Below are 21,710 nucleotides of genomic sequence, written 5' to 3'. Positions count from 1 at the left end.
ACGGTGGCTACTCATGTGGGGGCCAGCTGGCCTAAAGGGAAAAAAAGATCCTGTCCTCCTGCCAAGGATGTAAAGTACTAAATGTAGTTATGGCACTGTGAGCTCAGCATTCCTTGTTTCCCTTCCCATTTAGGGTAGGAATGATATAGCTTTTACTTGTCTGGGGCAAAACATGATAAAATTATGTTATTTCAAAAGAACTGCTGCCTTTCCTCCTTCCACAACATGCAGTTCCAAAAGTCAGTGTAAAAATACCCATTTCAGCCTATCAAATCCCTCTCAAGTTTTCAGGATCACCGCAGTAGAAGAGGACAAAAAGGTCATACATTTTGGTCAGGATGATGCTTGACAATGCATCCAGCCTCAACAGCCGTGACTGCTCAGCAGGCAAAGGGCTGCAGGGAATCACTACTCCCAGAACTGTGTAACCCCATGCCTGCTACCAGGACCCCAGGCCATGCAGTGTGGAGGCATATTGGTCACTGATTTTTAAGACACTCTCTCCCTCTCCAAAGCCTTAAGCACTGCTGAAGTGAATGCTGTTCCTAATTATATCTTAAATAAACATGTGACATCAAAAAATTACTCTATAGATTCTCCCTCATCTATATTTACTCAGGCATAATAGCAGCTGCCTACACGATTTTTGTCTTGCTAATGCACAGCAATAATCATAGAACCACCCACAGCCCATCTATTTTGGTAGAGTGCAGAAATAGACATTAAACCTATAAATGTCAGAACATGCCTTCATTTCAGATGTTAGTATTATTTAAATTAGCACTTGAATGATGTTTCCACAACGTGATAGCTTTTCAAATGATGGTATATTGCACATGAAGTGCACTGGCCCTGCTTTAAGCACCTTCAACCCATTAGGCCCATCTATAATTTGGTGCTTTTAGAAAAGCAAATGCATCATAGAAGAGCTGTGATCTTTTTTGCTTGCGTCCAGTGGTCCCCAGGGAATTGCTCATGCCATAATTACCTGAGCATGGCTTGAACATGGGGCTCTGGCTGGGAGGTAGACATGACTTGTGCTTGGTGTCCAGATGCATTTGGGAACAGCTGTGTCTGGGTGGTTGGAACATCACATTATCTGAACATGTCCTCACGTTTCAGGGTGAGCACAGTGCTCACTATGAAAGCAATGCCCTTGGAGGGAAAATGTGTTAACTGGAAAATGGAAGCAGCAAATCATGTTTTCTCTGTAGATCTAGGAAAATTAGGAGCAAATCGTCCACTTTCTTTTTGACCACTAAAACTAGTAAAATTAATTAAAAGAAAATCAGGAAAAAAGAACTGATTAGTTGAGATTTAGCAGACATGGGGAAGCTTAGTGCAAGGAAGCATTGTTTTAAAAAGGAAAAAAAAAAAACAGGTTAAGTGTGAAATCAGACAGCAGTTAGACCAGATCAGCTCAATGCTGCTTTCAAGAAACACAAATTCTGCTCAAACAGAACAGTGGAAAAGAATACACCTGGGATCAGATTGCTGGGAACAATATATGCCTGTTTAAGGGTGAAGCGCTTCCATAATTCTTACACGAGAGCAAAGATGAAACACCGCAAGACATTTATTTCTGAGAAAGCTCTATATGTCATTTAGTGTCCTCTCATTATAATAAAGTCTTTGACCACAAACATCACACTTTATTACAAACAGCATGCAAATAGAGCACCATGCTTCATCAGACAGAGGGCCAAGTTCATACTCCTCTCTAAAGAGCCACAGCAGGCACCAAACTGCCACATGCACACGAGCTGCATGCACAAAACCAACAGCGACACCTCGTGGGCAATAGTCAAGCACAAAGCTAATAACTACGATTTCTTCTGGAACATCAACTTTAGGAGATTGATAATTTTTAAAAAATGAAGGCATATGTTCTTTTGTAGCACTGGGGGATAAAAAAACCCCACCCCTTACTGCAGAGGATAATGCAGACAGCCCAGCAGCTCCACACAGAAATAGTCCTGTATCCTGCAGGAGCAGGAACAGTACCAAAGGAGTCCTGACTGCCACTGGGGGCCTGCCCACAGCAGTAGTTTGAATTGGAATCAGGTATGTACTTCAAAGGACATCTCCCCCTCATCCTACTTTCTGCAGTTTGGTTTGCATGCCAGTGCTGTCCCAGCATGTAACACTAAACTGGAAGACAACATTTGGGAGCACAAATTGCACAGGACAAATGGGCACACAGTGCCAGGCTTGACCTCACCTGCAGCAAGGAGCCCAAACATGCAGCATGGAGTGATGGCCAGCCTGCCCAGAGCCTCCACGGGCTGCTCTGAGTATTTAGCAAACCAGGCTTTGGTGTCCCTATGGTGTTACTGTGGCTGGTTCTGGCCTCCAGCCAGTCTGGATCTGCACCTCACACTGTCCCCCAGGGAATCTCTAGTCCCCACGTCTGCTGCTGATATCAAGCTAGGAGGAGCTGCGGGCTTCCTCAGGGGGAAAGGAACATCTGGATAGACTACAGAGCTGGGCAAACACCGACTGAATGAAATTTAACAAGTCCTGTATTGTCTACCTAGCATGGGGCAATTCAGGTAATATGTACAAACTGGGGGATGAGAGGCCACAGAGCAGTTGCGCAGAAAGTGATGGTTTGATGGCAAGTTCAATTTGAGCCAACAGTAGCCATGACAGCAAAAGGGCCAACCATGCTCTGGGGTGCATCAGGCACAGAACACTTTCCCCCAGCAAGTTCCAGCAAGAAATTATATTTGGCACAACAAGATATATGGCACTTGTGTCATCTCTCAGCACACGCTCTCATTGAAAAGAAAACCTATAAAATAAAAAACCTTCTTACTTTCCTTTATCAGAGTGAAGACTTGAGTAAGCTGCAATTTGAGCATAGAAACAGTCTGGATAAACTCCAGAAGTTTTTTTAATGGTAAGACTACAAACAAAAATTCCCAAACCTCTTGTCAAAGGTGGCTGCTGAGCAAGAGCTCTGAAGAGAACAGTTAAGGTCCGGAAGACTTCTCAGCTCAAAGGAAACACCAACAGAACATTCTGGTAAAGGAGCACTGCCAGCTGCTTCCTTTGGTCCACAGTTAAGGTCAATATTAAAGTAAAACCAAACAGACCAAGTGCCAATCTGTGCAGATTCTACTACACAGCAAGCCAGTCAGCACACAACCTGTCAGCTGCTCAAGGCACACCATAATCTTTGCTTCACTGCCCAGCTTTTTAGTGGTACTACATAGCTCAACACACTTTCAGACAGAGTGAGCTATCATGTTAAACTTTAGGCATATAAACTCTTGCACACTGGAACAAGGATATAGCTAAACATTGGGTATGTCTTGTATTTGAATAGAGCATTAAATTTTGTTTTATCTAGTCACTAGACAGACTGAGGAAGGAAAAAGTATAGGCTAAATTCAAAAGCCAACACTGACAGTAAAAAACGAAGCACAGAAATACAGAATCAATTACAATTCTTCTAAAGGATGGTATAGCCTGGCATAAATCTTGACATGTTACAGCCTGCACACGCCTGTCAACACCCATCTATGACTACAAAAACTGACTGGACAATCACTGTTAACACTGCCTGGGGTTATTCACCTCAGCCCAGAAAAGGCTATTCACCCTAATACCTATGTGGTTTCAGGTTCAGATTAAGTGTCCAGATGCAGACCCCTGGATCACTGTAGTAATATCAAATTCTTTTGTACGTTACAAATTGTTCAGCTTTCTTGCAGCGATACTGAGCTAAGAGGGCACAATCAAACCACTTAAGATTAACTAGGTTGGTGATTTCAAGTAAGGCTGATTTTCTGTAAAATCTGATTTATTTTTTTTAATGAAAGGGAACAAATGCAACTTTCAGGGACCTTGAACAAACATTCCTCTTTTAAGGAGAGAAATAAATACTCTACTTTGTAGGAGAAGAAAAAAAAACCCCAACAAACAACTTTCTGGCCAGGTTTTCCATCCATAAAAGAAGTGAATACCAGAGTAGCCTTGCTTACCAGACTGACTTATTTCAGCTCTATTCCTGCCAAGTGGTACTCATCACCTACCAGCCCGTTTTCAAGCTAGGACATATGTGTTCCCAGACTTTGAGAAAAGCCCTCTACCAGCAGAAAGCAGTCTAAGTCACCTGTTCCTGAAAACAGCAGATAGTTTTTGCTCTCAGCTTCTGGAGAACCAACTGTTGAGGGGAAAGTGAGAACTCTGTTGTGCTTAGCTCAGAGAGAACAATAGCTTTGTTCTGAAAACTTTTTTCCCATCAGAAAAACAAGATAAAGAAATAGAAAAACAATTTTTCTGATCCTAGGAAATACACCTTCTCCCAAGTAATTATCTTTGCAGCTCTGCCTCTGGCCCACTACACCTTAAGACCTCCCTCCTCATAAGCTGCACAAAACAATTGTAAAGCTGTGTTGCCATCATATTGCAAAAGTCCCATACCTTCTTGGTGATTTCTCATGAGCAGCTCCTCACAGCACTGACTCCTTTTTCTTCACAGCACAGCCAACAAACATCAACTCTCTCCTCAACCAGCTAACCCTTTTGGAGCACTCGTCTTCTTATTGGACACAGCTGTGGCCTGTTAAGGGCAGGCCTGTTCCTAATCTTTGGTGATTAGTGCAGCTGCAACTCAGGTGTGAGACTACCTTCTGCACTATTCTCTTACATTCTATCCCTCCACAAAGCTGTCCATACCAAACACACATCCAGTTCAGTCTTCTAGATGATCTTGCTAGTTACTCATCGGAAGATGGTCTGGAGGATACCTGCTTGAGTGCAGACTTCAAGCTCCATGGCCTAGAGATGCCCAGTTACAAGGCACTCTTGGGTTCAGCACACAAACATTATCAAGTGTCCTGATGCCATGAGGAACTCACCCCACTGTGGTTCTACTTCTGTAGTTTATTCCCATGTGTTGTTTCACCCTCCTCCCCCTTCAAAGCTAGATAAACAAAGTTCATCAAATTACTATTCTCAACATGCATATATATAACTGAGCTGTTACAGAAAAAAAATACCTTTAAAAATTTCATCTTCAGTTAAGAACAATGTAAGATTATTCTCCCCAAGAAGAATATCTATCCTTGTACTCTGTGTACTTTTACAAATCCTGCAGGTTTTCATCCCCACAACTAGAAACTAAAGCCAGATCCTTTTCATATTTCATGTGAACGATACTATTGAGAATGAGATTGGTATTTGAAGTGTAGAAAAATAAAACTAGCCAGAGGCTATGGGAAATGCAGCAATGACATTTATTGGAATTTCTCCAGGCATTACATGAAAAAATTTTAAAGTGAAACAGAGGATAAAGCTCATTCAGTGCATCTTTAAAAAAAAGATGTATCTGAATAATCTTGGTTCTTTGTAACAGACGCTGCTGCAGTTCCTGGGATTAGATTTTTATGTACACATCAGCTAAAACTCACTCTGAACCAAACTGCAAAGAACTGCTTTTTCACTTGGCATTTTTCCATCTAGTACAATATGACATTCTTGAAACATCTAGACAGATTTCACATAATTTTATACACAGTGTTAAGACCTTTCACCCCAAATGTAAAAAGAGAGACTATTAAGTAAATCAGTATCTTTAATCAAATAAAACATCACGGAAGTAAAAAAACAACAACAAAAAACCCAGGAGAGCCGAAGCCCCTGAGTTCCACAGCAGTGTGCAGCAAGTAAGCATTGCTGTTTCTCACTCTTATGGTAACATAAAGCATAATACTTAGAAAGCACTGATATCCAGTCCTTGCTTTCTAAATTGGACAATCTGATGTGAAAAGACACTGCTGTATTTGGCACTTTGCTTAATTGGTTTCCTTACTAAAAAGAATAAGTGTTTCCTGAAATACAGTATAGACAGAAAGGGATAACATGAGCCACTGTAAAATGCAATTAAGGGTTCAGACATGCACTCCAAAATACTTGTCTATTTCACATTTGTCTAAGCTTTCTCAAAAATTCCACTCAAAAACATTTTCAAATCTATATGCAACTTTTTATACCCTCTATAAACGTAATTTCTCCCTTGAAATGATCAGAGTTTATCCCACCTTTTGTCCAGAACGCACAAATTCATGACTTTTGTTTTTAAAAAAAAAGACCACAAAGTAGTATTAAAACAGGAATAGCCTGGAAAGTGTTATTAAAACTGTGCCTGCACTTCAGGATCCCCTTTGAAATGTATAGCCACTGTATATATGTGAAAACTGAAAGGTACATATCTGAGACTTGCTTGGTCCTCTCTTGTGCACTCACACTTAACTTCCTGCAACCTACCTCAATTTCTTCTCAAACAAAATTTAAAACAGCTTTCTGCATCCCAATACAATTAGACAAGGCTTCTTGCAGCATTTCTTTGGTTAAATCAGAGCTCCTGACACACCTAACTCTTACAACAGGCACGTCTCTGGTGGAAAATTAACATCAGGATAAATCCCATCCCACTGTTGTGCTTCCTGTTTCTCCATCAACCATCACCCTCAAGCCCAGGGCAGGTGGAAGCAAACAGGCCAGGAAGGAAGTGGCAGTCACTGCTAGCTCTTGCCTTTGCAGACATGATTCCTTAGCTCTGGGCAATGGAGGCGGAGCTATGATGCGATGATTGCTCGTTTCCAGTTCCAACATGCACCTGGAATTGCGCTGCTGACTGCGGCAGCCCAGGCAGCGGGTGGCACTACAGCTCCTTCTGTGCAAACCATGTCATGATACTGGTTCTGCTTGTTGGTCTGTGCTCACAATGTCAGTAGAATTAAAAGAGAGGCACGCATGAGTTCACACAGGTTTTCCACAGAAGATGTGAAACATGCTGCTCTTTGGAGGGAAAATTACATTCTCTTTTCTTTTCTTCAAGTATTATTCAACATATTCAATATACATATATATAAAGACACATTATCCTCATTTCAAGTACAAGACAAGCACATCCAAAGTGAATTTGCAGACCACCATTATCTTTGTCTACTCCAATTTCTCCTTTCCTTTAGGTCAACTCTAAATATACATCTACTCATCATAATTACATGTGAGAATCCTTTATTTCTCCCTTGTGATTTATTTACATAATCATAAAAAAATTAATAGCCTGAATTTGCATTCTGACACTTGAAGGCCCATCTGTAACTGTGAGTGTCCCAGCACTATTTTTGGGTAATACCATTGCCTATTGCTAAGTAGCTATTGAAAGCAGCATACTCATTTTCTCGTTCCCTTTTTGTGTTTGAAGAAATGCTGCCTCGAAAACCCTGATTTATGGCTTACTCCATATTTTATTATTTGGGTTGTAGTTTACTTCCTTCAGGAGCAGTTCACAGTCAGACAACACTTCTGCTGGCAAATACTTCACTATCTGCTCAAGAGTCTTTTGATATGTTATCTTCTCCTGTTCCAGGGACTGAATTACAGCCTTCATTTTGTTCTCTCGTGTCAAAACACTCTCCAGGCTGGCTTCCAGACTCTGAATTTTAGCGTGAGCAACCTGCAAACAATAACGTTATCATTAATTGATACATTCTGAATAGTTTTCTCTTAATATTATTATATTATTATATAGTATCATAATATTAAAATTATGATGTTTTTACATAGCTACTTCTAAAAGACATCTGTGTGGGCAGACAATACTGTGCATACTGTGTATCAAACACAAAATCTCCTCATAGTGACCAGATCAATCTGAAGAATTTCTCAAAGCTTTACAGAGGGAAGGAGACATACAAGTTGCAGCAAGCAAGGGACAGCTGAGAGTAACAAGGAACTGGAGCCAGAGGGAAAAAAAAGAAATCAGCAGCTGAAGTAGCACTGGAAGACATGACCTGTCTGACAGTGATGGAACAAGGGGAACCCTCTGTGATAAAGTAGGTTAGAAGGATGAAGAGGTTGGAGGGAAGGAGAAATTCAACACTAAGTCTAGAAGCAGACTGTGTTCCCTATTATCCAATTAAAAATCTACAGCTTCCTCTGACTAGTCAAAGAAACCCTGGACCACAGCAGCAGCAGTTCCCTCAGTGGGAACTGGAAGAACTCGGATTGCTCCTAGGAAAGGGTATAAGCAATGGGATGAAGAAGTTATGCAAACAAAAAGGTGAAGAGGTTAAGCACTGAGAAAGATGCATTATTGTAAGGCACTCTGTAAGAGCACAAAAGCTTTGATAGAGCCTTCTAAATCAGCCACTCAATTATTCTATGCCTTTGGTGCATTTTCAGAACTGAGCTAAAAGCCACAGCTGCAGTAAATAAAGAAAGAAAAATAAGAAAGAAAAATCAGTAATAGTAAAAAGTTCAAGTGATTCCTGTTTTCAGTATCAAAGGAACACAGCACCCTTAGACCCTAAACACAAAAATAATGAGGCCCTGATCTGCCCTTTTTTCCTTCCATTTTTCTGTTTCAGAAGCTGAAAGTGTTTTCTGAGCTCTTTGCAATGCTCTTTGGAATGTTCAAATTAACAAATATAGCGAGAAATAGCCTGATGATGAAAAAAACAAGACTTTATCTTTCAAGAAAATGCAGGACAATGCATCATATTGCAACTGAAACAAGTCTTGGCCAAGCTATGAGACAAAGGGCAAATAATGAAGGAGGAAGGGCTTTTTTAAAGCACAACTTCACCAGGAAAAGCCTGGTGGGCTTTCAGATGTAATCAGATCTGCTAGGAGAGATCACCTCCCAAAAGCAGGACTATGAGTTTCAGCAGAAGGAAACAAAACAACACTGCCTACAAAGGCCTGGACCAAAGAAGTCTGCTGTACTATGGATTATTTCTTAAACCTTTCCAACAGGGAAGCAGAGAGATGAAGGGACAGAGAACTCACTTTTCAGAAAGATAAACAAATTTTGCCAACAGATTTTATGGCAGATAAGGGTAGAGAGTTTTTGAGAAAAAAGAAATCCAAATCAAGAAGTCTAAGGAATGACAAAGAAGTTCGAAGTATGCCTAGCAGAAGTGAATCACTGTAATTAAGAGAACTGCTCAACTACACAAGGTCTTGCAGTAAGAAGGCTTCTCACATACACTTAAAACAATACTTTTTCCTCTATTGGCTGAATCATAGAAATTACTTCACCATGAGTTTGTAGCCGAAGCCGTTTACCTGTAGCTTCTCCAACAAATCCATGTTCTGCCTCTTCAGATGATTGTTTGCCCTCTCCAGCTTCTCCAGAGGTTCACCTTCATCACAGGGACTCACATTTTCCTGCAGTTCATCCTGAAGAACATGGTACTCTACTTCATAGGCATGGAGCTGTTTTGAAATATCCATCTCAAACACCTGCCATGAGAGAAATGACCATTTTTAATTACAATAGGGAGGACTTATTCCATGTGAATGTTTGACCAAGAGTCAACTCTCATTGATTAATGCTTTTCCTGTTCCCTTCAAAAAAGTATTTTAAGGGGATGTCTACAGTAAGAGCATTATAACAGAGCTGTAGCCATAATAAATCATAGACTTCAAAATAAATTGGATCATGCCTTTCACAATTACCAAATACCATCTCTTACTAATGAGATGTATCATCAGAAAAGTCTTATTCAATCCAAGAATTTTATAATATGATAAAGTTTTATTGACTGCTGCTCAGGAATTTTAAGAAGTTCAAAACAAAATTTTTAAATCTGGGATTCATCCAATCTCTGCCTTCAAAACTGGATCCCTTGACTCCAAGAGCTCATTTACAGACTTCTGTAAAAACATTCTTCATGATTACAGTTTCCACGTGCTCTATCCCTGAATGATGACACACTACTTTCTTATTGGGATGCATAGGGAAAAAGCATTGTGAAGACCACAGAACTGAGCTTCTAACAGTGAGCAATACAACAATGGGACATAAGACCCAGATCTGTTTACAAATCTAGTCACAGCCTCTGAGCTTCAGAAAATTACCAAAGATTTTAGACTAGGATTGGAAGGATGTCTACAGTGACATCAATTTTCTGTTCCCTATCCTAGAGATCACAAACATTCCACCAGACACACACAGATTCCCTGCCAAAACAAGTTCTATACTACTTTCACTGTTCTATTGTATTTAAATGAGATAAAACTTCAAATTATGTTGTGTTCAAGCTTGGTAAGTACCATTTTCTTCTACATAGCTACCTGGTCAATCATTTGTGCATTACAGATCTCCATAATGTCTATTTTTCTTTCATTTCCCATTATAAGGGGATGATCCTGGGAACTGTAAGACTGAGCCAAACAACTGCTCCTGCAGCCAGGCTAGGTAGCAGCACAGGATACAGGCAGTGGATGCAGATGTGGAAGGCTGCTCAGCATGAGAGCACACCCCAGGCCAGCAGAGCTGAGCTGCCCTGCCCTGCATGTAACCACATTCAGCCCTGCAGGCATCATAACCCATTCTTACTCTATCAGACCTGGCTTTGCACAAAGCCATTTCTACCCTGCCCACACAGCAGGGCTGCTCTGCAGCCCATGCAAAGCACTGAACAGATTTAATGTCTAAGATTATTAAAAGTGTTAAACTACTATCTCTATCTTCCCACAATCAATGAGTTGTGAAAGACACCAAAGTGCCTGACACAGGTTTAGCATGGCAATGGCAGTCCATGCAATGGGGAAATGAAGATTTACATTGTCTAAAAATGAATTCTTATCTAACAGCACCTGAAAGAGTCAAACCTGAACAAGCCACAGGAATGCACAAGTGTTTACTCCACTCCTGCACATGGACATGGTTTTCTAGAGCTCTTCTGTTATCTCTGAACTCCCACCTGAATGGGGAGTGCTGCTCGCAGTTTCACAATTAAGGTAGTAGACAGGCTCGCTCTCAATTTGCAGCTTCAATGCAGAGGAAATTAAGTTACAGATATGAAGATTCCAGCCACTGACAGTATTTCTCAAGAAGCTTTACATATCTTCTTCTGAGAAGACACTTGCCTGTAGTGTAGGCATTATTCTTTTAAAGTAAACTAAATACGGGAGGGGAAAGTAAAGAGAAAAACATCCTTACCTGAGTAATAATTTTTTCCATTTGAGGTTTAGACATATCTGGAATAGTGGTTTTAAGATAATCAACAATGTTCTCAAAATTCTCACATCCCATTATAGATGTTTCTTGACTGCTAAGTAGGCTCAGTGCTACTTTAAATATGACTTCTGTTCCTTGAAGAAAAATAATGTCTAAAAGAAAAAACAATTTAAAATTATTTTAATTTTGAAAATGGGAGCTAGAGTCACTGGATTAATACATATATTTACTGGGATGTTCTTTGTAATCAAACACAGTGCAGATGTATTCAGCTCAGAAGTGCAATCTGTCTTATTTCAACATGAGGATAAAGCATGAATTTTCTTTCATCTTACAGACGTGAGAGAGCATTAAGGAAAATACTGCATGCTTATTATGTCTGTAGCAGTTATCTGCAATAAGCATTTCATCACTGTCTGCCAGAGACTTTACCCAACTGCTAACTGGTTTTAAGTGCTCCTGTGACTGAAAAGCAGTTGGGGGTGGGGGGATAGATCACAACACAACTCTTCTACAGGCAGAAGTTAGTCTTTAAAAAAAATTTTAATTCCATAAACAGTTATATTATTTTCAAAATTCATTGTAGTGCTCTTACTGGCTATAATCTAAGCCCTAAACCTTTACTTTGAGGTATAATTACATGGATAAGAGAGGAAAGTCTGGGCTCTGCAGGTCAGTAGATACAGACTGTACAGAAATGGGAATCTTGAAGAGAGTAAATAGAGATTCTGCCTCATGATCAGTGGTGGATTTGAAGTTACTGAGATGAAGGCAGCACATGGGCATTTCAAATAAACCTCCCGAGCTGTTGGCTCTGTCACACCACAGGGTGTTTGTCCACGGCTACACAACTGAAGAAATTCAGTTCCTCATCCTGATACTCAAGAGGTCATCCCTGGCCTAATCCAGGATCACAAAGACACTGATGAGGCAGCCATCTCCCTCAAATGCAGCTCCTGAAATTCTCCCTTCTCAAGTCTATAATGGACATTCAAACAGCATAATTATAAGTATATAATTTCTGAAAGGTAGACAATAGCCATTTGTTTCTGGTATATGACAATGGCCCATAAGACAGCAAAAATTCAGGAATTCAAAACATTAAGAATTAAAATAACACAGTAACTTTTTAATTTTAAAATGGGAACATGACTTGCTCAGCTTATTTACAGAGAAGCGAACACCGAACCTCCTTCCCATCTTCCCCATCCATAAAAAATTCATTTAGGAAAGGAAAAAAAAAAACACAAGCAACAAAAAAGACAGAAACATAAAATGCTCAAGTGTCCCAGAATTCAGAAATCCCACTGGGAAACATATTCACATGACAGGTACACCACTGAGAAAGAGATACACCAATCATTTGTTCACCTAGACAGCAGCCAAAAAGTGTTTGCTGTAAATGGAAAAAAAACCCTCTGCAACTGAGAAAGCACTGGGTAAAAAAAAAAAAATTAAAAACTTAAAATCAAACCCAACTAACCAAAATTCTCTTCCTGCCCCCAAGCCAACACACCACAGAAACTGAGAACCTAACACACTCCAGTATTAAAACATGAGACAAAGTAAGTTGAATTTCCTAAGAAAGGACAAAAGGTGCCTTATGAAAACAGAAAGATCAAAGGGGAAAAAAGTATCTGATTTATGAGGAAGTTCCTTACACATGCATTTAGATTCTTGGTGCATATACAAGTACAGTGAGTTTTGCATTAATAGATAAATTTAAATTAAAAAAGGGTGCATCACTAGAGATTTGACTAAGCTGGAAGTTCTTGTGGATAAGAAAAGAACACAAAAATAATTACTTGACATCCTGACACTGTAAACAGTACTAGGAATAATCAATATTTAGGCTTCTGTACTAGATGTTACCTCAAGAGGAGTTTTTAATGAAAAAACTATCTAAAGGTAATCAGAGGCATATTATGAATCAGAAATTGTTCAATATATACGTGAATACCGAAACCAGCCTTTAAGTTCAGATTTGCTTGAATTTTTTTAGAAAGCACTTTAGAATCACAATTCAGAAATACATTTTCTTTTTTCAGTTCGCGAGTTCGGCAAGATGAACTTTTCTATTGATATAAACTGAATACATTTGCATAAAATACACTTGCAACAATAAACTTTCTGCTATTTACATTTCAGAATTCTCTTAGGTAGTAAGAGAAGATATAATTATTTGCTCAAGTCTGATGTTTCAATAAATACCTTTTGGATTTTCCTCTTACAAAGGAGCTGACATCCCACTGTGAAAAGTGTTGCTACTTGCCACCCACAACAGTCACCCCAAATGTCCCCAGCATGTAGAAAACTACCCCTGCAGTGCTTCAAAACACAATGGATGTTGTTCTGTTTATTATTTCAATAGAATAAACTTTCTTACCAAACACTCTGGCTACAAATCCTAATGAAAATTGAGATGCGAACAGCGTAAGAAACCACGGTGCAGCATAAAGACTGGGACTGATTTCATTCTCTTCAAGATGATTATACAGGTCTCTGTGATAATCATGCAGAAGCCTTGAGAGCTGATACATCTGAATCTACAGTGCATGAGGGGATTGGAGGGGGGAGAAAGTAAAGAAACAAAAGTTCAGCTTTACTCAGTTTTCCAAATTATTCTTATTTCATTCAAGGGAAATTAACTGCAGTACAGATGGCACAGTAAAATGAAGCTTAATTGCCTCCCAGGGCCTCAAGTGGTATTTACTCATGTATAAACAACCTGCCACTAATGAATTAAAACCAACAGGGCAGTCAATAACAAAGAACAATTTGAACCTGATTACTAATGAAGTCTATTTCAGATTCACAGGCTTAAGGTAAGAAGGGAATATATTGCTCCAACTTTGTCAACAAACCAGAACTTTCAGTCTTGAAGCAATGAAAGTAGTTGTACCTCTTCCAAAATGTCAAAACCATGAGTTGTGACTAAACTCACCCATTTCAGCTTTCATTCTTTGAATTTTGGCCTTATTTTTACTGCATTTAAAACTCCAATGCTACAGTCATCACAACTTTAGACAGTTTCTGTACCCACAGAATACATTTTACACAGAGATTTCCAAGCACATCTCTCAGGGGTCCTGTGGAATTTAAGATACTGATGCAAAAAAGTGTTGACGTACAACCTATAAAAGGTTGCAAGGGAAAGTGGTTAAAAGGTACTCTTCATGGCTAAAAATATCACTCTGTGGTAAGTTATTTCCTTGGAATGCTTCTCTCAGAAAGCAGATGAGAAGCAGACATATATTGATTAATTGTCAGGTCCAATTTTATTGTCAATAGTGCTTTATGCTTAAGGTGAATCTGTTCCTCAATGAGAAAATGACTTTAGATTCAGCTATTTTCCTATTTTAGAATTCATGCTTGTTCCCTACCAAAGTTGAGTGCACTTGAAGCTACCTGTTCATCAGCACTGCACACAAGCAGAGGGATCACTTTCATTTAGGCAAATCAGCTAAATTTGTGCATGCATTTGAGGTCTTGCTTTAATTGTGTAAGATACCAATTAAGCCCAGTTTGGACAGTGTCAATACAAAACACATGTATGAAGTCAGAATTGCATCACAGAGCAGTGAAACAATTGGGATAGTTCATTATGGACCAAGGATTTAGATTACTACTTTTTCCAAACAGCAACTAAAAAATCTAAGTTTAATAAGTTTTCATTATCCTGAAGAATCATCCAACATTTTTCTTCTACACAACTGAAGCCAGTTCTGCCTATAAGCTTGCTTGTGTTTCAGTACTGTAAGTCCAAAAGAATTTTCAGTACTCTACTCCTATTAAAAAACAACCCAAATATAGTAATATAGTAAAATATAGTAAATTTGTCCTGAGCAGACAAAACTTTCCTTTAACAGAAGAACTGCCTAGAAGCAAACTGTGGGGAAAGACAGGTCATTTAATTTAAAAGGCAAACAGTGCTACAAGTGGTAAACTTTCTCAAATTTAAGAGTGTTCTTACTAAGAGGTTCTGCCAATGAAAGAGTCACACTCATTTGAACTAAAATGCCAAATCCCGGGCATGTGAAAGCTCTCAAATCATCAGCTGTTGGAAGCCTACAACTGCAGTATAACACACACTAACTTAGAGAGCATCTACCGGGGAGGGAAAAGCCCACAAACATGCATTTATCACACTTTGACCCTCAGTGGTTTAAAACATATTTTTGTGGGGAAATGGAACAAGAGGAGGCAAAACAATGCTTTTTATGGCTGTTCACTCTTATTTCATCAAAAACAAACTTGTTATAGCATACTTACATCCACAGCCCTCTAGGGTTTTTAGAATAAGCACATACAGTTTCTTTAACTACAATCTAGTCCATTGCTCTGGACATTTGCCAAATAAGCACCTAAAGTGACTGGTCATGAAAAGTGAGATGAAACTCTCCCTTTAGTTTTACTTAAGTGTTTCCTATACAGGGAACACGGAAAAAAATGAGGCTTTTCTATCTGCTGCTTTGTTTTCTCTTCCTCCACTGTGGATTATAGAAGGTTTAACTCAGTCAATGGTATATTCCTTTATAATATAAAGGGTTGATAGCATATTATAATTATTCAAATCAGGGGACAGTTGCATGTCAAGCTGAAAGATTTCTCAAACTTTAAACCCTAAAATTTATACAGATCTGAAAAATTTTTTGTCTCCCTCCTAAACAGTCTTGAGTATCTATAGCTAACTGTTAAATAATATTGCAGAGCATGCATCATTGCATAAGATAATTAAACGATTAAAAATTCATCTGTTTTCTCTCTCTGATGAGGGTGAGGGAGTAGAAGACAACGAGAGAAAGCTGAAATGAGGAGTCAAGGCAGAGCAGCCTGAAACACAAATGCCTGCAGAATGCATTGACTGGCCACTGTGTGTCACTATTGACTTGACTTGGCCTTACAAGAGAGAAATTTACATGCAAGTGCCCACGGACTGAAGAAAAACAAAATCTAATTAATTTTTAAACTCCATCCATATGTGACAAAGCATATCAGTTTTTTTTCTGGCATAAGGAAGAGAGAGCAGTGAGGAAGAGAAAAAGAAAGGCAAAATAGCAGAAAGAATTTCTGAAGAGATGACAGGGCTGTGTGACAGGAAAACTCTGAAAGTTTTAAACTTCTGTTTGCAAATTTAGAGACAGTAAAATATACATGTACCTCAAAACCTCCAAAACAGTATAAGAAGCTTCATAAGGCCCTGGAGAACTTAAGCAACCCCTATAATGGCTCAAAAGTAATTTAAAACTCTGGTTTGCTCCAGACGGGCTGACTTACCTGTAGGGACATCATGTCTGGTCTGTACTGTTTACGGAAGCCAAGGTCATACATGAGGAATTTCAGCATTTCAAAGGCCTGCTCTTCACTCATATGCAGAAGCAGCACTCCAGCTACAAAACTTATACCTTGACAATAACCAACTTCTTTGTCCAGCAAAGAATAGGCTTTCAAGAGGTTAAACAGTGATAGCTGTCCTGCTCCCAGGTGTGTGGAAAAGTAAGGATGCGTAGGGAATGTCCGTCCTGATGTAAAAAGAGAGGAGTAGTTGATACTCAATTCTGCTGAAGAAAAGCCCCAATCCATCTGACAAACAGCATTTCTCCTCCCTCAGACAGCTTCTCTTTGCTTTCATATGCAGTTTGCCTTTAATCACATCAATCTGTATCTTAGCACTGATTTTGGACTGACCTTTTGAACCCACTTAACATTCTCATCTGCACAGAACTTGCAGAAGCAGCTGCCTGATTTCTCTTTTCAGACAGATGGAGAAGGGCATAAATATGAATGGCATAGCCATAGCAGACATCATCTGCTTACAGGACTCTAAGTGGCATACACAGAATGTATCCTGATGGCATAGAAAATGGAGCTCATAGAGCAGCATCTATCTCCAGCAGCAGCTTCTATTATGACTGGTGTGTTTTTCACTCAAAGACCCACAAACCAGTGGGAAAGAACAGACAGACTTACCTAGATCTACAAGGATGGCATGTTGTTGAGCAGTCAGCTGTTTCAGAAGTTCTTTGTAAGAGATGTCAGGAGGCTGCTGCTTGTTTGGCAGCCTGTGCCTGACTCGGTGTTGCACGGCCAAAAATTGCCAAATTTCTCCCCGACGACTTTTTGGTACACCTGCAGGTCAGCCAAAAAACAAGAGGCCTAAGCAGGGGGATGCTTTTAGTGCTACAACAAAAGAATTTGCTTTGTTATAATTTTGGCTGAACCACTCTGGAGGATCCCTTACAAAATGAACTCCACTCTCAGTGTGTTCACTCAGGAGCCACTGCTTAGTCCCACAAACTAAACATGAACTACAAACTTAAGGGCAATTACACTGAGCAGTATCCTGGGAAACTGAGGTACAGACATCCCTTGCTTTGCCACTTCTGAGCTGCTAGTCTCCAGAAGGAAAAGATGCACAACTACACTCAGAATGTAGAATGACCTGTTTAGAAAAGTTGAACTAAATTCAGAAGTGTAAAATTCGGGGAAGTCCAACTCCTCTTTCCCTTTGCAAAGGATTGCCCATGTCAGTCCATAGATGTGGGGAGATACATTGCCCTTCAGTATCTGACTTTGTAAACCAACCTTTGAAAGTCAAAATGTCAACTCTGCTAATACCTTCCAGGTAAACAATTATTTAACAAGAAGACAAGTTAATAACCATATCCTTGTTCCCATCTCTGAACTGCAATCCAACAGCAGAAAACAGGGTATCAAGGTAAATAATTTGTTGGCAGACTTCTGCTTTATATCTACAATAATTTACTTCGGTAGCAATTTAAACTTCCCTTCTGTACCACAGCCAGATTACACTGAATTATTTTTCAGCATCTGTAACACAGACATGAGATTCTATGGAAGAGAGCAGAGCAGTGCAATCAGGCCCTACAGCTGCATTATACTAACAAGGCCCTTTGAATATCCTCTTAGCCTATGGCTAGTCCACAGGAATATCTACTTCAAGACAAAATTCCCAGCCTTTCAACTCCAGGAAATGAAATGCAAAGTGACCATATTCCAGACTCTCCAAAATTTGGCTCTGATTCCTCTAGGTTTTGGGCACAGTCCACAGTAGACATTATGGTCTTGCTGTCTCAGTAAGCAAGTAAAATCAGAACATCTGAAACTCAGAATTGGATCCACTGAGCAGAAACCAAAAGGTCACAGCATTGGCTGCAGAGGCTCCAAGTTCAATCTTGAATGTAATTACACATGGAAACAAGATGCTGCTTTCAGGAGTATGAGTACACAAGTTTCTGCATTGCTGACATTGCAACCTGCAGACACAGCAGAACCTATTTTCTGTTCTGCAGGAGAAGGCAGCACCTTTATGAAAAGAAGGCAATTTTTTGCTACTGGCAAAAGTGTATTGCTGATTTCTGTTGGTATCAGAAGGGAACAAAAAACACGATCTTGAGACTTCAGAGCTAAAAGCCCTCATACATAAATACCTTCTTTTAAAGTGGAATGAATATCTTCCATGTCACATCGGATTTTGGCTCTGCAGTTTAGTAACTTCTTATCCCAAATATTTATGGCATCTTTTTGACATGTGCCAACTTCATCATAGTCCAGTTTTACTTTTCTTGATTGGAGCTCATCTCTGCTTGCTAGAACACAGAACAAGAAGGAAAAGCGCATAGAAAACCAGAATATCAGAAAATTACAAGATAACAACAAACACACACACCCCATTCAAGTTAGATATATCTATCCAACAATCTGACTGGTGATAAATACATCTAGAATTCTTTAGTTTATAGCTTAGTTGGGGCCAGTTGTCATAAGATGTTGCACATAACAATTTAACTTCTCTTACTGGGTCATGAATATTAGCAATTCATGAAACACATAAAAATATTTTTTAAAGCTTGGGGGAGGAAAAAATCCACTAAACAAAACCCCACAGCACCTACTCTGCAAAAACACCTTTGATCATTTTATTCTTGTTTTTATTGAACATTACAACTGTTTTGAGTATGGAAAGTCCCAAACATGTGAATGTTTGTATTAGAGACTTAGGCAAGCAAGCTAGGCAAGTCTTCTAAACTGAAGTCAGTCAGAACTGACTGATTCCAGTTCTTACATGGCCCTTAAGAGAGCAAAAAGAGCTCTTGGCACTGGCATCATCAGGTAGACTAGTGCAAACAGAATGAACTAGCATGAACGATATCCAGAAAGACACATTTGTGCTGAAGCACAGAACTCTTGCTGTTATTAACTTACAAGCTTTGCTGCATAGAACAACCTGTTACAAAGTATTTATTACACTACTTCTGAAATAAAGCTGCATTGTCACCCTGGCATTTCATGGAGAAGCAGTTTTCATTTCCATTACTAAGAAATTAACTCTGGGTATTTTATTATTTATGATGCACATGCAGAAAAACACTCCAGTTCCTCTAACTACTGGTACAAAAAACTGAAACCAAGACTTGAATATGTCTTAATACAGAGAGATTTGTTTAACTGTCACTGGAGTGAACTGTACATTTTACAACATCATCTCTGAGATGCAGTTGAGTTTATCTCAAATTTGCCTTGATCTGTGCACACTACTTCTTGCAGAAGCCCCCTTTCTCTTACAAATGTATCCCCTTTCCCACCATCACCTCTAGGTGAGAGCAAACTCTCGCTCACATTTTATACATCCTGCAAAACACAACCATCTGTTCCTTCGCCTACTCATCTCACTTCAGCTAGAGTCAATGTTGGATCAATCCACAGGATCATTGCCTAGTCCACTCCAAAAATGACAAATTATTTCCAAAAGCCCAGTGTTACACCTCTGAGATCTTACCCACTCAAGACTACAAGGGTCCCTTCAGAAGCAAGTATTATGCAGGGTGCAGTGCACTGCCATGAAAATGGGAGTGTGATCTTAGCACAGGAATTTGCAGTTCATCTGGGGCGATTCCAAATGCTGCCCTACTGCTGTATGATTTCACCCAAGAATTCTCACTCTTTTAAGCAGCATGCAACAGATCCAAGCCAGCAGTAAGATATCTCAGTGTGACAACAAACTCTCACATTAACTGTGCAGTTAGCCCTAGTGAAAGCCAGCAAGTTTGCCTGTCAATCATACGTGCCCTCCCTATGACCCCATCCTTCATTGTTTTCAACCATCCTTGTTAACATTTTCCCTAATCATTGCTAGGCGGCCTGCAACTTTTTGCAGCTCTTGTATTTCTAGGTGACCTACTGGAAAAAGGAGCTTCTAGCTTCTCAGAAAAAAAGAAAGAAAAAGAAAGCAAGTTTGTGCTATTGACAGAACTTACCTTCTGTAAAATAAAGAACTAATAGCATTCAAGTCTCCTCGACAGCAAAAGGAATGGGAAAAGAGGTTCTATTAATATTTGGTACATAAAAGTCAACAAATGATTAACAGAAATCCACTAGAAACACAGCAATTCCAGTCATGAACCAGTCTAATATATACAGCTAATAAATTCCCAGCTAGGAACCTGACTTCAAGCAAAGAAATTTCTGCATTTCTGTTACTGCATTTCCCTTTCCTGAGATGTACATTTAATTGTAGGCTAGGATGCAAAGAACTAGCTGAACCTATGCTTGTTTGGAATGTATCAGCTCTGCCCACGTCCTGTCCATAAAATGGCCCATGTTATAACAGCCCACAGGAAGGAAACCTAGAGATAGGTGTTAGAGCAGTTTATTTTTCACCCTTTGAAAATAAGATTATGAATTCTAGCTAGCAAGAGCAGCAGTTTAAGCAGGAGTACTCATGAACCTGAATACAAGAATGGAGACATGCTCCTCAGAGCACGAATGAAGAATGTGGGCTGGCAAGTGTGTGCCAGTTCGGCATCTCCACTGCCAACACTCCTGTTTTCACCATGAATGATCAGGCAGGAAGAACTTGATTTCTACATGTTACAGAAAGGAAGCAACTTGTAATTGAGTCTTAAGGAACTGGAGTGATTTAACAGTTTTCAGTACCCTCAGCCACAGGTAAATACAGCAAAGAGTTTATCCCTCAGCAGTTTGAAGTATCAGAGGGAATAACATTAAATTAGTCACCACAGCAGATCTCCAGCTTCCTCACCCACCAAAAATAGACTATTTGCTAAAATGGTTTATGAAATGAAGATTTTGGCTGAAGTTCTCTCTAGATGTTCTCTATGAATCTAGGAGTTTCCACAGAACTGTGTGTCAACAGGGAGACAAACTGCAGAGAGAAATAGCACCAAGAAATACACTACATGTGTAAGAAGTACATTCAAGGATGTACGCTTGTAGGGACATGGAAAGACTTCTGTCCTGATGGTTTTATTTTCTCTCCCTGCCTTCCCAATAAGCTAGCCTAAAGAAGGAAAAAGAGTTAACTGATCTTAACAAGATCATTATGTTTGAAGTAGTATGGTAGTGTGAACAATCAGACTACCAGATAGGTTATACAGCATAAAGGAGAAGATGAAGGCAGCAGTTGTAGAGAGGACACTTGGAATTTTCAACTTGCACCAAGAGCTTGTTAGTCTATTATACTGAAGACTTATGTATGCTAGGATAGACATTGCATCCCATCTTTTAGTTGTGTGAGTCTTGACCAGCCTTAATAAAATGTCCTAGCCAGAAGCTGAGGCAGTTGACAATCAGAGTGGTCAACTTTATATCCCTCACTAACAGCACTCAATTTTCAGTGTACAGTGCTCATGTTCCAAAAAACCAGACATACCTCAAGAGAAAGTTGCTCAAAAATCATATT

The 21,710-nt window shown here is 39.5% G+C and overlaps 1 protein-coding gene across 1 annotated transcript in view; it reads right to left on the bottom strand.

The window, feature by feature from the left end:
• Positions 1–5,230: 5,230 nt before the first annotated feature.
• TBC1D4 (TBC1 domain family member 4) overlaps positions 5,231–21,710 on the bottom strand; it is a 99,665-nt gene continuing 83,185 nt past the window's right edge. The window contains 7 exon segments of the mRNA XM_030961891.1: positions 5,231–7,474; positions 9,088–9,264; positions 10,970–11,139; positions 13,374–13,533; positions 16,265–16,509; positions 16,958–17,116; positions 18,439–18,597. Of these exon segments, the coding sequence (XP_030817751.1) occupies positions 7,247–7,474; positions 9,088–9,264; positions 10,970–11,139; positions 13,374–13,533; positions 16,265–16,509; positions 16,958–17,116; positions 18,439–18,597 (1,298 nt within the window). The 3' untranslated portion in view covers positions 5,231–7,246.

The sequence above is a fragment of the Camarhynchus parvulus genome, chromosome 1 (assembly GCF_901933205.1).
Source record: "Camarhynchus parvulus chromosome 1, STF_HiC, whole genome shotgun sequence".
NCBI classification, from domain to species: Eukaryota; Metazoa; Chordata; class Aves; order Passeriformes; family Thraupidae; genus Camarhynchus; species Camarhynchus parvulus.
Note: the sequence above shows the minus strand (reverse complement) of the source record. Positions and strands in the feature narration are given on the sequence as shown.